This window comes from Nomascus leucogenys, chromosome 11 (assembly GCF_006542625.1).
Source record: "Nomascus leucogenys isolate Asia chromosome 11, Asia_NLE_v1, whole genome shotgun sequence".
Lineage (NCBI taxonomy): Eukaryota > Metazoa > Chordata > Mammalia > Primates > Hylobatidae > Nomascus > Nomascus leucogenys.
Genome location: NC_044391.1, coordinates 10,764,938 through 10,780,746, shown reverse-complemented (window position 1 = coordinate 10,780,746; position 15,809 = coordinate 10,764,938). Strand labels below are relative to the sequence as shown.

Genomic DNA, 15,809 nt, shown 5'->3' with positions numbered 1-15,809 from the left:
TTTATGTGTGTGGCAAGATAGGGATTGGCAGGGGAAGAATTATATTGTCTCAGCTGCTTTTAGAATTGCTGGCAATGAACCCACTTGCCAAGTGTAAGCTATTAATGGAGCCAATCCTAGTATATTCCTACATGTATTAGGTTGGTGCAACAGTAATGGCAAAAATCGCAGTTACTTTTGCACCAACTTAATATTTACTATCTATTGTGAGACTGAGAGAGATAAAAACCATTTTCTGGAAGTCCCCAGATTCACCTATTTTTGAGTAGAATTAGGCATCAGGCCTCTTCTTCTAATTGTTAAATTATGTGTTTGATCTTTGGGGTAGCTATAAATGATGGTAAGAACACACGTTTTCTGTGATCAGAGATCAGTAGTGCAATTTTGTAGAGATGGTGGAAACTAGTTGGCTTGTACTCCCAAGACGCTAGCCAAGAACTGTGCCTAAAATCAGGTAGGCTTATTTGACAGGTGTTCATATCTGTGTTTGACCATTCTTCAAACAAGAATCTAGGAGAGTTATACATGAATAGATAAACTTTAGCAGCTGCATGCCCTGAGAGGTCTCAGAATTGACACAGGCTTAGGCAACAGGCATCTCAGTATGGCTTCTGAAGGCCTCTTGGGCTGTTCAAGATTCATGTCATGCCGAGTTCACCTTGGGTTTCTGCTCCTGGAGTGCAGTGTCTGTCAGTGCAGAGGTCTCAGTAAGTCCTCGACCGATGGAGCACTTTTGCATCTATTTTCTGTGGCTTCTGGGTGGCTGATGGAGGAAATTTATTCAGTATCAAACAGGGCAACTCCATGGTATTCAGTTAAAACAAGTTACTCGACTGTTTTCTCCTCAAAGATGAAATGAGTTAACATCCCAGAACTGATTTTCTTACACAGGTAATGTCCAGACCCCTTGAACAACATTCTAAGGATCTTCCAGTCCTATCAGTGAACGTCATGAGCTCCTGAAGTTCGGTTTTCTCACTAAACATAAATGTTCACTTCATGATACTTCTGTGGAAAAGGAAGAGTATTCAAAAGGAAAATAAATAAATTGACAGATAAATAGCTGGGAATCATTGCAGCAGAAAAGGGGGAAAAATTCTTTCTGCTTTGTTTTTCCACTTTAGTTCTTCATGGCCTTGACTTGGAGAGTGAGCATTGCATCTTTGAAAATGTCGGGGGGACAGTGACTCTGATACCCCTCAGTGGGTCCCAGTGCTCTGTGAATGGTGTTCAGATCGTGGAGGCCACACATCTAAATCAAGGTATCTGGTTTTAATTTTCACAGGTCTTTGTATATATTGTTGTGAGAAAACAAGTTGGCTAGACAGTGGGGGAACATGTGCATCTTAGAATTAATTACTGATTAGGTATAAAAAGGGTGAGACTGTTTGCTTCAATAGGCTGTTTCTCTTCTGTTTGGCTGGAGGGCTTTTTTTTTATAATACCCATTGTCTTGTTTAATTAAATATGAACATATATAGAATTATCTTAACAATTGTTGTTATGGGAATGAGACATTAAAGGAATTTTTTAAGTTAAAAAGTACCCCTCAAATGCAAAACCTTAACACAATGGTTTCTTTTAATAATTTTATTCCTATTATTTATATTCATCTTAATAGATATAATTGTAACATACATAGAGGATTTGGTATCATGTCTATTTTTTGTTTTGAAATAACTTCAATATCATAGAAAATTTGTAAGAATAGTACCAAGAACTTTTAAATTTCAAAATTATTGGAAAGTAAATAGTACCCTGCCGTCCTTGAATACTTCATTGTGTATTGCCTTTAAACACTGACATCTACATTAGGACACTAACACTGATACATTTGTACCATCAGATCCTCAGACCTCATTCAAGTCTTGCCATTTGTCCCAGCAGTGTTCTTTGTGGGTCCCATATTTAGTCCTATTTCCTGTATGGCATTTGGTTGTTACCTCTCTCTCCTCTGTTTCAGACTGGAACTTTTCCTTGGCCTTTCCTAGACTTTTATGACTGGCAGTTTTGAAAACAGTAGGTCAGATATGTTGTAGAATGTCCCTCTACATAAGTGTAGGATTCACCTGTTGATATGGTTTGGCTCTGTGTTCCCACCCAAAGAGAGACTTTTATGACTTTGGCAGTTTTGAAAACAGTAGGTCAGATATGTTGTAGAATGTCCCTCTACATAAATGTAGGATTCATCTGTTGATATGTTTTGGCTCTGTGTCCCCACCCAAATCTCATGTTGAATTGTAATTCCCAATATTGGAGGAGGGACCTGGTGGGAGGTAATTGGATCATGGGGGCGGATTTCCCTCTTGCTATTCTCGTGATGTTGAGTGAGTTCTTGTGAGATCTGATGATTTAAAAGTGTGTGGCATTTCCCTCCTGCCCCCTCTCCTGTCGCCATGAGAAGACATGCCTTGCTTCCCCTTTGCCTTCTGCCGTGACTGTAAGTTTCCTGAGGCCTCCCAGTCATGCTGCCTGGTAAGCCTGTGGAAGTGGGAGTCAATTAAATCTCTTTTCTCCATAAATTACATAGTCTCAGGTAGTTCTTTATAGAAGTGTGAGAATTGACTATGTTCCCTTATGATTAGACTAATATGCATTTTTGGCAGGAATATCAGAGAAATGATGCTGTTTTTCTCATATCTCATTACATGATTTCCATTTATCCCATGACTGATGATGTTCACTTTGATCACTCAACTAAGGTGTAGCTGCCAGGCCTCCCCACTGGGGAGTTACTCTTTTCTTGTTATTAGTAAGTATGTGGGAAAGTACTATGAGATTGAAGGTACTTTGATATTGTAAATTTTCCATTCCATTATGGAATATTACCACTTTCACCCACTGGTTTCAGGAATCCTTTCTTTTTTTTTTTTTTTTTTTTGGCTGAATTATTATTATGATGGTGGCCAAATGGTGATTTTTAAAAAAATGCATCATTCTTTCTACACTTATTAGTTGGATTTTCATTGTAAGAACTTTCTTTTCTTGCCATTTATCTATTTAAAGGGTCACACAGCTTGCGATTTTATTTACTAGGTTTTGGTCTGTTTTTTATCATTATTTATTTCAATATCAAATTGTCCTATATTTGGCCACTGTGAGTTTCTTCAAGCTGGCTTTCGTGTCCTGTCCTCATTGTTCTGTAAGCACTTCATTACTTTCTGACACAAGATATTCCAGACTCATCTTGTACTTTCCTCAAACTAACCAATTCTCCAAGGAGCCATTGTTCCTTTTAATACAGAATGGTATTTAGCAACCAGGTGTGTTCATTGCTACTGGAGTGTCACTGCTTCCATATCCTTTCTGTGAACAGAGCTAGGAAAATGTGTGTGTGTTTGTGTACAACTTTTACAACTGTACTTCTGTATCTATTTATATTGGTATTTTGAAATATCTGTATTTCAGTACCTATATTGCTAACAAGGAGTTTATACTGATACACTAATACTTCTAATCCCAACCCAATACCATAGGGTTAATTGTAGTTTTCTCACTTATTCCTAGCTCCTTTTTCTGACAGTGATGAACCTGGCTTCCATTATGTAACCCATATACTGTTATTCCTGCCCCCTCCTCACACTGGGACCCTCCTCTTCTTGCTCAGACCACGAGCATGGCTATGCTTGGCTGTCACAGCCCTCACCCTTCCACAGTGCAGAAACTTTTCTCAGCCCATGCCATTTGCCTCCACTCTCATGCTGATGCCTACTTTGCTTTTGCCTGCCTAATAGTTTTTGGGCTGAACTGTGTAAGAATGATGGAAAGAAAGACATTGGCATGTTTAAGCCCCTTTTTGTATGTTATACATAGTCTTTATAATTACAGTTTTTAATGGTTGCATACTGTATAATTGAGTCTGTTGTGACATAGGAATTGGAGAGGTGGGGGCTGGAAAGCATGTAGTTTATTCAGGGTTAGCCAAGTTTGTAAGCAGAAGTCAGTTGCAGGGAGGTACCTCAGAAATGAAGGAAACATAGCATGGACCGGGGACATTATGTTTTTGGAGGAGGTACATAATGTCCGTCAAAGACGCTCTAACAGCAGCTGATGGAGCGCCAACCTGGGTACCCATCCACATCCATCCACCCACCCATTCATCTCTCCATCTGTTTTTTCAATTTTATAAAGGTAAGTTGAGCAGGGGAAATATGTGAGTACCGTGGAGCTGGCCAGGAAGATCAGAGGTCAGCAGTTGTAGATGACCAGCCGAAAGCAGTGAGCACTCAGTGATCCCTCAGTGATTATTATAAATGCAGCATTTCCTGCTTTTTTTGCAGTGGGACAAGGGCTCTAGCAATGTAGAATGGAGTGGCAGGTTATTTCCAGGCAGCAGTATTAGTCATGTTGGGAGGCTGTCTCTGCCTTTAGCCCAGAAAGTGACCGTAATTGGTTGGCAGACGAGAGGTCACCATGTAGGGCTCTTCAGTGTCAGTCCGTGCCTGGGAACTCACAGGCTCTAGTGCTGACAGCAGGAGTAACGGGAAGATACACAGTTAAAACATGATTCACTGACAACCCCTTCAGTGAATCTTGTATGGGGAGTCCAGACTGTGGTCACATCACCTGTCTGTTCTCTGTGGGAACCTCAGATAGAGGTCCTGCTGCTGTTCCTCCAGGCAGCAGATGCTGGTACAGGCTGATACAGGGTTATGACGACAGACTGTCTCCTTTTCCCAGGGAGAGAGGGACGTACACAGTAGAGATCCATGTACTGGCTGCATCTCCTTCAGTTAGGTCAGAAGGAAGTAACCTTGTTATAATCACTTTGTTTATTGTTACAGCATTTTTGCAAGAGGCTTGTACTGGTTTTCAAAATCATTATTAATACATGAGTAGAATAAGGTCACTATTGCCTCCCAGAATCGTGGAAAGTAAAACACGTATTTTCCCCTGATTGAGTGTACACACCATATAACATAACTCCTTGTAACTGCTTTCTCATATTTTGTTTAGTTATTTTGTCACTCTTGTGGTATTTTCTATTTAAAGGTAATTTTGTTACTTTTAAAATGAACTTTTCATGTGCTTTAATCTGTTGTTCTTTGTGTTTTCTTTGGTAATTTTAAACTCTGCCACAGAACTAGTCAACATTTGTTTTTATTTTCCTTGTGATTTATTTTTCAGGATTTTTTTGAAATATTTGTTTAATACACCTGGGGTTCATTGGTTTATAAAGTGTAGCTCCAACTTTTTTCATCCTCATATTGGTATGCCATTTATTATAACCTTTCCCTGCTTATACCCACCTCCCTTTTGAAGAAACTTGCTTTACCTAAAATGAAAACACATGCAGCGTTATATCTATTTCTTGGCCCTCCTTTTGTTCCAGTACTCCATGTTTTCACTTTTGAAGCAGTATCACACAGTTTTGATGTTTATTATTTTATAATATGTTTTAATATCTATTTTCATTGGAGTGTCTTTTTACTATGTGTGCTTATTAACTTTTTAATGAATTTTTTTCTTTAAATATTAGGATAATATTTAATGCTAAAATGTAATTTGAGGGGTTAGATTCTAATTTCGTTTGATTTGTTTGCATTTGGAAAGATATATTTCCATCTTGGAACTTCTGCTTATGCAATATCCCTCTTGTGTTTGAATTATATCTATTTCTTTCAGTAAAACTTTGAAAGTTTTTAATATATACATTTGTTGAACTGTGTTCATTTACGTATACAAATTCCAAACATATTATAGTTGTATAGAACTGAGATTACTTTGGGGGAATTATTTAGTATAAGTAGTTCTTACATCACAAATAGCCCCCAAACATCCATACTGGCTGCTGGATCCACCTGGCTTGGTTGCCCCCCACCTTTGAACTACTTTGGCATAGTTCTCTGCCACAGTCCGTCTTCTCTGGAGCTCCTGGAGCTCCCACCACCCACAGCCCTGACCACTTGATGCTGAGTGGATTACATTGACCAACAATGTTCCTGCCGTGTTATAGGTAAAATAGTCTCTTGTGGATTTGCTGAGAAGCTGGCATGTAATGCTTTTTCTGTGAGAAAATCAGTACTGAATTCCAAACACCAGAAAGAAAAAAGGAACTTTTAGAGCACACACACGGACACTGTCTAGAACTTAAAATTTAATTTTGGGGTTATCCTTCTACCTTCCCCACTGCCTTAAGGAAAGCTTATTTGCTTATTTATTTAGTTAGAAGAAATTGTTTATATAGCGATGATTACCTCTCTAATTGTCTTGTAAATTGAGGCATAGTATATAAATAATGTATCTCCCACGCAGTATTTTTATTAAGTGGTTTTTGATCTTAAACTTTTACCTAAACTGAGAGTTCATTTAAATAATATGCCTATTCTGGTTAATGATTCAGGTTAGGAACTAAATTTTTTATCTTCATATTGAAGATACGACTTTTCCTTGGAAAGTACTGGTACTAATTGTCATTGAAGGTTAATTGTCGGAATTGTCTTTCCCTGCGGGATGCTCTTAATTGTTTTATTAGCATGGTGCCATGATCTTCAGATCATCTGATGGGCTTGAGTTCCTCTGGCATTCTGCTGTGCTACTGAACAGCTTTCTCAGTATCACTGTTAATGAAATTAACACAAAAATACTGTGTTTGAAGGTGTTAAAACGCTGTGCAGTGAATGTAAATGTCATTAGCATGTCTTAGGGCAGTAAAATGCGAGATGACTTTGTTTCAAGGCATTGTACAAAAAAGCAAGATGGTAACTTTTCTTTTAATTACACATACTTTAAGACCAAAAGATCTCATTAAAGAAAAAAAGTCTATAGTCCTTCAGAAATTAAGGATTAGAATTCTTTACTTAACTTTTCGTGATGTTTATGGATTATTAAAATGGGAAATGGAACATGTTTTTAAAACACAAAATGATGTGATGTAGTGTTTCTGGTTATGAAAATATGTAGTAAAAATAAAAGAGTCATGAATGAGACAGATACATTCTTATATCAGAATAGTGTTTACTCACTGGAGAAGAAGGAGGGGGTTATATCAGGTGGAGCTACAAAAGGATTTTCAATTGTATCTGTAAGAAAACAAAAAGCTAAAGGAAAAAAACAGCGTATGAACTTCATTAAAACATAATACATGGGGAACAGCATTAAATATAGTAGCATTTTTATTCTTTGAAATCTATCTTGGCTTTTACCCATAAAACAGTTTTTAAGTAAATTTTTTAGCACATTTCTGCATAGTCCTGCCTTCACTTAGTTAATTTCTACAAAGTCAAATTTGAATTAACAGATGGCAGCCAAGCCTCTTGGAAATGGATCTTAGGTAGCTATATGCTTACCATACTGGATCAGCCCTTCATCCCCTAGCCCTCACCCATGACCCCTGTCCAAAAATAATTACAGCAGACCATTCATTATCATTCGTGCTCAAATTCATGCATTATTTCTCTGAAAAATAATTATAACTTAATGTGTGTGCTATTTCATCTCGTTAGCTCTCTAAGCCAGGTTAGGTCATACCTGCAGCCCTAGGATCCTAAAGTCCAGGTAATCCTGGTTTCCCACATTTGCTGTCTCATCCCAGTTTCTGGTTAATTGGAGTGGTTATTGGCCTAGGAACCTTCCTGACTCACTGTGTCTTGGTCCTCAGAAAGGACCTCACTGGTATTTGGCCCATCGATTGGATCAAAAAACAAACAAACAAACCAAAAAACCTTTTGAGGCAGACCCAAGCAGCATTTTCCTTTTAGAGAAGTAAAAGATGTCAAGAAGAGAGACTGCAGCTGCATGGTAACTCAAGTCACAATGATTCCTAGCCATATTAACTCCACAATTGACTGGATTCCTGGTTCACCTTACGCTACCAGCAGCTTCCTACCTTTCCACTACCCCTTTCCAGTTTATTGCTGATATTTGGTATTCAGATGTCTCTTTTCATTAATAAATTTCTGTTCATTTGGAAATGTGTCATTTAGGCTGTCCTATTAAAAAACAATGGTAGTAATTACCACGTAACCATACATGTGAATGCCAACTAATAGGAAATTTATCTAAATTTAGCAGATTGTCAACATTGAGGGCAAATTCTTTTTCTGTATCCAGTTAACTGCTTCACTTATGTCAGATTGCATAAACTGTTTCCCCACCTTAAATTATAGGAAACGTTTTCCTCTGTTAGTGTCTTCACTCGAAAGAAAAGCCTTTGCTACTACTGTAAGCATTAATTGTGATGACATATATATAATGTTTGTTGCCTGAAGTTTTTCTCCTCTTTTTTCAGTTCTTCCAGAAATAGTGATGGGATATGTAACATTATATCTAACATGCTCTTCAATTGGTGTATTCTCCAAAGCTTAGTTCTCCTCATTCCATACTGTGATTCCATAGGATGATTCCAAAGAAAGAGGAGCCAGTTCTTGGTAAACTGTGAATTTTACCAAGAAGAAAATGTGAATTTGTTCATGATACTAGTCCACAGAAGTTGAGCTCTTCTTGGTAGTGTCTTAGACCTTAGATTTTTTCTTTTTTCTGTTTTATATACTTAATATGAAATGATACAACAGTCAGATGCATTATAATTGAAACAGTATTTCAGCGTTTGTCCTATAACTGCTAGGAACTATTCTGTCTTATTTTAATTATTATTTCTTCTTTTGACTGTAATATGTTATTTTAAAGCTGATAGTTGTTAAATGCAATTAATTTTTCCATTCACATAAATGGACTCCTTTGGTCTTACTTGTTTGTCAGATCCATTGACTGTTCATCTCTTCTTTTAGAAGTGCTACAGAATTGGCATCTGGGAAATTTATACTTGGGCACATTTGAATGTGTTAAGCTTGAGTGCCAAAATATATTTTCATCTATTCAAGTACTCAGAGGGAACAGATGATTGTCTGCAGAGTGGAGCTGAGGAGACTTTGATAAAATTTTCATCTGCTGGAGGGCTGCTGTGAGTTGTTCGCTGACAAATTAAAAAAGAATTTTAGTGGAACTAGAAAGGGAAATAGATCTCCCAGTGGTTTAGCCAAGGTATCCAGTTAACAGAGGAGACCTTTTATGTGTCAGCAGGTATCAGTGTCTGTTCCTTCACTGACTCACCTGCACTTGACCCTAAGCATTCATCATATGTCTTCCTCAGATTAGAGACCTGCAAATATGGCATGTGCCACTTGTATATGGGCTGATTCAACAGCTATTTTTTAATGTCAAAGCCCTAACTCTTCTTAAAAGACTATACCTAAAGCTAGTGGTCCTCAAAGTATGTCATCAACATCAGCATTACCTGAGAACTTGTTAGAAATGCAAATTCCCAGGCTCCATCCTAGGCCTACTGAACCAGAAAATCTAGGGATGAGGCCCTGCAATCGGGTTTTTTATGTCTGTGATTCTGATGCATGTGTCAACTGAAGAATGTCAAGGTTTGTAAATTTGGAAAGGAGAGCTTTATTTTTTATAAGGCCTGCAGGGTGGCCGTTCTGACAGGCTGGGAAATGTAGCCTCCAGCTGGAAGCCAGAAGCAGACACATTGAGAGAGGGGAAAAGGGAACAGGAATTCGTGCTGAGCTGGGTGGCTGAATGTGCATATTTAATAAGCTATAGGAGAAGTCGTGAATATTTATGAGAGGAGAAACATGAGCATGCACAATTGAGCTTATGCCTCTACATGAGTTGCGTGAACAAAAACTGGCAGGGTTAGCATAATGCAAGGATAGAGTTTTTGGTCTTCTGATGTCAAAAGTTGAAGCAGAGGACATGGAAACATTCACTGTGCACCCTGTAGATTGGCCAGAACCACTCCATGGTTGATGGTTTCTTATCAGGAGGCAATGCTGGTCCATTGTGTGGAAACCACAGAAGGTAGGGGCAGTGACAGTTGGTTGAAATCAGAGGTGAAGCAAGTCTTTCCAATAGGCTGGTTTCTGTTGAACCCTGAGGAATGAAAACCGTGGCAGTTAGCAAAGGAGGGAGTATAAGAAAGCATGTCCTACCTCCCATCCTGTCATGTCCAGGAACTCGATTTCCAAGGTTTCTCTGGGGTCCCCATGGCCAAGAGGGGGTCATTCAGTCAGTTTGATGGCTTAGAATTTGACTTCTCGTGTGTTTGAATATGAGAATAAGTGGCCAAAGCTAATTGTACTGGAGTTAGTTTCTTGGTGCACCAGACTTCTGCACATGAGACATATATTTGTCAATCTGTTTAACCCTTTTTTTCTCTTTTTTTCACTCATCACATCTATTCTTCTTGATCTCTCTTCTCCTTTTGAAACTTCGTTTCCAGCTTTACATTCAATACATTGGCTTTACAATATGCCTTGGCATGGATTTCTTGGGGTTAACCTGTTTGGGTTTTGCCGAGCTTCTCAAATTCATAGCTTTTGTCTTCCTCTGGATTTGGGAAGTTTTCAGCCATTATTTGTTAATGTTTTTTTCCCCGGCACTATACTCTTTCCTCTCTCCTTCTGCGACTACAATTACACGATAGTTAGATATTTTAGTATTGTCTCACAGTTCCTTGAGGCTCTGTTTACCTATTTTTATTTTTTGATAAATTCTTTTTTCTTTGCTTTTCAGATTGCATCATTTCAGTTGACCTGTGTTCAAGTTCACTGACTTTTTTTGTCATCTCCACCAATGAGTTTTTTATTTTGAATATTTTGTTTTTCAGTTGTAATATTGGATTCTTCTTTATATCTTATCTTCATTGAAATTTTTATTTTTCCACTTATTTCAAGAGTATTGAAACATTTATTGGAGCTTTTTGTTATCTTAGTATAAACATTTGTTGATTGTTTTTTGCAATGCACGTCGGGATTTTCCTGGTTCTTTCTGTGCTGAGGAATAATATTGGATTGTGTCATAGACATTTTGGATATTATGAGATCCTGGGTCTTGTTTAAATCCTATGGGAAATGTTTATACTCTTTGTTTCAGCAGACAGTTTACCTAGCTGGATGTAGGCTGTAAGTTACTGTCAGCCTTTGTAGATCGTGTCTGCTGTTCCACTGCTGCTTCAGTGTTCAGATCCTTTGCAGTGCTCCTCCAGTAGCAGTGGGTGTACTACCCGTTGGCCGGGCTGGGACCCGTACAGTGTTCGGTCGCTTAGTTCAGTTCTCAAAGTCTTAGCATTCTACTGAGGATCAGATCCACGTGTACACACGTAGGGGTGAGCCCAGGAGTTAATAAACAACTCTGTGAGGTTGCTTTCCTGCGTATTTCCCTCTTCATATCTCCTGCACTTTCTGCCTCCCTCAGGTCTTCCCTTCCCTGGAAATCTTGAGCTTTATTTATTCTACTCTTTCATATGCCTGTCTCCATGTCTACAGAAAAGAAATGAGAGGATGGGGAAAGAAAAAAGCAACAGGGATCTGCCCCACCTTCTTGAGGGGACTACAGCTCCTCTGATGGGAAAGAAAGATTCCCTTTCCTCATGGACCCACTGTTGCTGCTAAGGGACTCTCTGCTCCTCCTCCAACCTGAACGAGGGGGCTTCTCCTGGAGTTCTCTCTTTTGCACTTGTCCACTTTTGGCTTTCTTCCTACACCAAGCTGGGAAGCACTGCAGGCAAAAAATGGTAAATTCACTGTTAGTTCAGTGGTGCTTCCAATCTTGGTTTTCTTCAATCCACCTGCTACTCTTTTTTTTTTTTTTAAAGTTCTGGGGTGCATATGCAGGATGTGCAGGTTTGTTACATATGTAAACGCGTACCGTGGTGGTTTGCTGCACCTATCTACCCATCACCTAGGTATTAATGGCATGCATTAGCTATTTTTCCTGATGGTCTCCGCACCCCACCCTCCCGCAACAGGCCCCAGTGTGTGGTGTTCCCCTCCCTGTGTCCATGTGTTCTGATTGTTCAGCTCCCACTTACAAGTGAGAACATGTGGTGTTTGGTTTTCTGTTCCTGTGTTAGTTTGCTGAGAATAATGGCTCAGAGAACTGGCTAGCCATATGCAGAAAATTGAAACTGGACCCCTTCCTTACACCTTATACAAAAATTAACTCCAGATGGATTAAAGACTTAAATTAAAACCCGAACTATAAAACCCTTAGAAGAAAGTGTAGGCAGTACCATTCAGGACATAGGCATGGGCAAAGATTTTTATGAAGAAATTGCCAAAAGCAATTGCAACAAAGGCAAAAATTGACAAGTGAGATCTAATTAAACTAAAGAGCTTCTGCACAGCAAAAGAAAATATAATCAGAGCAAACAGACAACCTACAGAATGGGAGAAAATTTTTGTAATCTATTCATCTGACAAAGGTCTAATGTCCAGAATCTACAAGGAACTTAAGCAAATTTACAAGAAAGAAAAAACATTAAAAAGTGAGCAGAGGACATGAATAAACACTTCTCAAAAGAAGACATACATGTAGTCAAGAAACATATGAAGAAAAGCTTAATATCACTGATTATTAGAGAAGTGCAACAGCCACTCTTTACTTTCCAAGGCCCTCAAATAACTACTACATGCATTCTGTTCAGGCTATAGCTACATTCCTTAGGAGAAACAGGGTGGAGTGTGCTTGTTTCAGCTTATGCAGAACCAAAACTCCTCCCAGAGGGTGGTTTAGACTGCTGAAAAGGGGGAATGTACCCAAAGTGGAATTCTGAAGTGAATGTATTTGTCTTAATGGTGTATAGTGGAAAAGTGACTTAGATGCTCTTCAGCCAAAGTGTGTAGTGAAGAAATGTCTAAGACTGGAAAGGGGATGGAGGGAGGAGAAGGAGTAGTGAGATCAACGCTGTTGAGTCTGAGTCATGGGCAGGTCTGTAGGGCTCTTAAGTTCTAGATCAGTTGCGTGAATTTTCTGTGGAAAGCAGAAGGAAGTCTGTGCTGACCACTCAGTAGATGGGTAACATGGGCTGAGAGGTGAAGATGATGCAGCTTTTGTTTAGCTCAAAGGGAGGCTGATAGAAGAGCCGTGAGGAAAAGGGGTTGAAGGTAAAAGACTTTGGGAGCTGAAGGAAGGGAGGCATTGTGCAAGAACTATTTCGGAAGGAACAATAGGATATTGACACTTTGGAGTGCATAGGAGCCTAGAAATAAATAATTGAGATGATTACTAATAGTGAATAAGAAGTTGGTAGCAAAGAATGTGGACTACTGGGCATGAATGGAAAGAAAGTTACTAATAGCTTGACCAATTGTGTAATGCTTTCCCTTCAGTACTTTGGAATTTATCATGTGACTATATACTGTCTTGAATTGCCCTCTAATCATTTCCTATGCTTTCTACATTTTCCTTCAGAAGGACAGACCTATTCCATATACAGATACTCCTTGAATTACAATGAGGCTGTGTCCTGATAAATCCATTGTAAACTGAAAATATCCTAAGTTGAAGATGCATTTAATACACCTAACCAATTGAGCATCACAGCTTAGTCTATCCTACCTTAAATATGCTCAGAACACTGGGCAAAATCATCTAACGCAAAGCCTAGTTTATAATCAAGTGCTGAATATTTCATGTAATTTGTTGAATACTGTACTGAATGTGTATCACTTTTGCACCGTCATAAAGTTGAAGAATCGTAAGTAGAACCATCTTAAGTTGGGGATGTCTGTGCTCTTTTTGTTTCTCGCATGAGGTGTTAAGAAAAATATCAGCTCCCACTTACCACCCCCTCTCCCTGCTCCCACACACACATCTAAAAATTTCTTTGGGGATGGGACTGGAGCACCTCGAAATTTTACAAAGCTTCAAACTCAGCTTGTGCACACAGTTGGGCAAATCATTCTTGATGGATAATTTGGCTGGAAACTTCAGTAGCCAAGATTGAAAATCAATTTTCTTTCTTCTCCAGAGTCCCAGAATCTAAGTTTCCAATTTTTACTTTACTAAGAGTAAACAGAGGTTGAAGTGATTTATCTAAAGCAGGAAATTGTAAATCCATATTTGAATTGTAAACATTGAAAAGGGAGGGACAAGGTCAACGTAGCTTTTTGGTAAGGTATCATTTCATTTTTATTCTTCAAAATTACTAACTGATGATCTGATGGCATGATTTGATACTGATGCCTGCTGCCTTTGTTGCAGAGTGCCTGTCATTCATTCACAAGCCAGCCATTAACACCAAGCCATATGTCCTACTTGAATTTGTTTAGTATTTATGTGAAATTTTCTTACCCACCACAGACACCATGTTCAATCTTCATCTTTTCCTATCTAGCTTCCTAAAGCCATTTTTGATATAGAGAAAAAGTACTATAATTCTAGAGTTTGAAATAATAAAATCTGTCTCACCAAGTCTAAGGCCCTAGAACATATTACTTAATCTGTTCTTAAGTATTGTCATGTATTAGTGGAAATTAGATGTTTTCTTATCAGTTTCCCTAAATGGTACCATCATCATAACTTATTTTAATATAAATAAATATCTTTAAGATATTTTAAATCAGAAGGAAAATGTCACACACAAGCAAGTTTCTTTTTGCTTGAATCAGGCAATGAAATAAGAACTTTACCTGCCCTGCCTCACTTCAGCCTCTCACTCAGTACCATTTCAGAAAATTAGATGTTTGGTTTCTCCACCTGTCACATCTAAAATGATAACCTTTCTTCCACTGAGCTTGCTTTCACAGTGCATTGCGTCGTATGTGTGTGTGTGTTGGTTGGTGGAGGGCGGGGGGTATGTTTTGGTTGGTGGGGGGCAGGGGGTGTTTCCAAAGTAAAATGTAGAACTAGGAGTCTCGAAACAGAATTACAAAGGGCCTCTCATTTTTATTGACACCACAGCCTCTAAAGTGTGAAGCACACACTTTTGGGAACACAGTTGTCTCATATGTTTGTAGCATTTGTAACCCAAAATGAAATAATTGGTACATCATTACCTCAGAAATATTCATATGAAAACAGTAGGAGAAAAAATGAATTGTTTTATTTGTGCAGTAGCAGAATTTAAAAATCTCATAAAACTTGAAGAGGGTAATTATTGGTGATATTAATGATTATTGTCCCTTAGGAATCACAAGAAACGTTTGCAGATTTACTTCTTTCAGCTTACTTGAAATATTAGAATAGAGAGTCTCATATGAAACCAGCAATGTCTTTGTCTACGCTTTCACAATGTCATGTCCACTCCATCCCCTCTGAAGACTCTCTGGAATTTGTCTGTCTTTGGGTATTTAGCAAACTCTGAATTAATCTCAAAGAAGTCATTATTTCAAGGAGGTTTAGAAATGCTTGCAAAATTACAAATTAAGTGCATCACATAAAGTCCATCTGCTGCTGTTAATCACACTGGCCTCAGACCAAATGGTTCATGGTTGACAGGAATTTAAGATCTGGAAGGAATCTTAGAAATTGTCCAGTTTGATGACTAGATGAGGAAACTGAATTCTGGAGAGATTAAGCACTGACTTGTCCTTAACCACACCAAGATTTCTGGGCAGCACACACTCTTCAAGTTTCATCAAGAAACTTTACATTATCAGCCATTCTCATTCATTAGTTCTTTTATTCATTTATTCCTCTTTATGCTCTTCAGTTTGCTTATTGCATTTTAAGTATACATATGAGTTTTAACAAAAAATGAAATATCCTGCAGGATCTATCTGATACTGTTTGGCCGTGTCCCCACCCAAATTTCATCTGGAATTGTAGTTCCCATAATCCCCACATGTCATGGGAGGGAACTGGTGGGAGATAATTGAATCATGGGGGTGGTTACCCCCATTCTGCTCTTCTTGTGATAGTGAGTGAGTTCTCACGAGATCTGATGGTATTATAAGGGGCTTTCCCCATTTTTGCGTGGCACTTCTTGCTGCCATGTAAAGAGGACATGTTTGCTTCCCCTTCCACCATGATTGTTAAGTTTTCTGAGGTCTCTTCAGCTATGCTGAACTGTGAGT

General features: G+C 38.6%; 1 protein-coding gene across 4 annotated transcripts in view; it reads left to right on the top strand.

Moving 5' to 3' along the window:
* Positions 1–15,809, top strand: part of KIF16B (kinesin family member 16B) — a 299,853-nt gene that overhangs the window by 143,761 nt on the left and 140,283 nt on the right. For all 4 annotated transcript variants that reach the window (XM_003252139.3, XM_003252138.3, XM_012510215.2 and 1 more), the window contains exon 15: positions 1,125–1,262. In XM_003252139.3, coding sequence (XP_003252187.1) covers positions 1,125–1,262 — 138 coding nt within the window. The remainder of the gene's footprint in view (positions 1–1,124; positions 1,263–15,809) is intronic.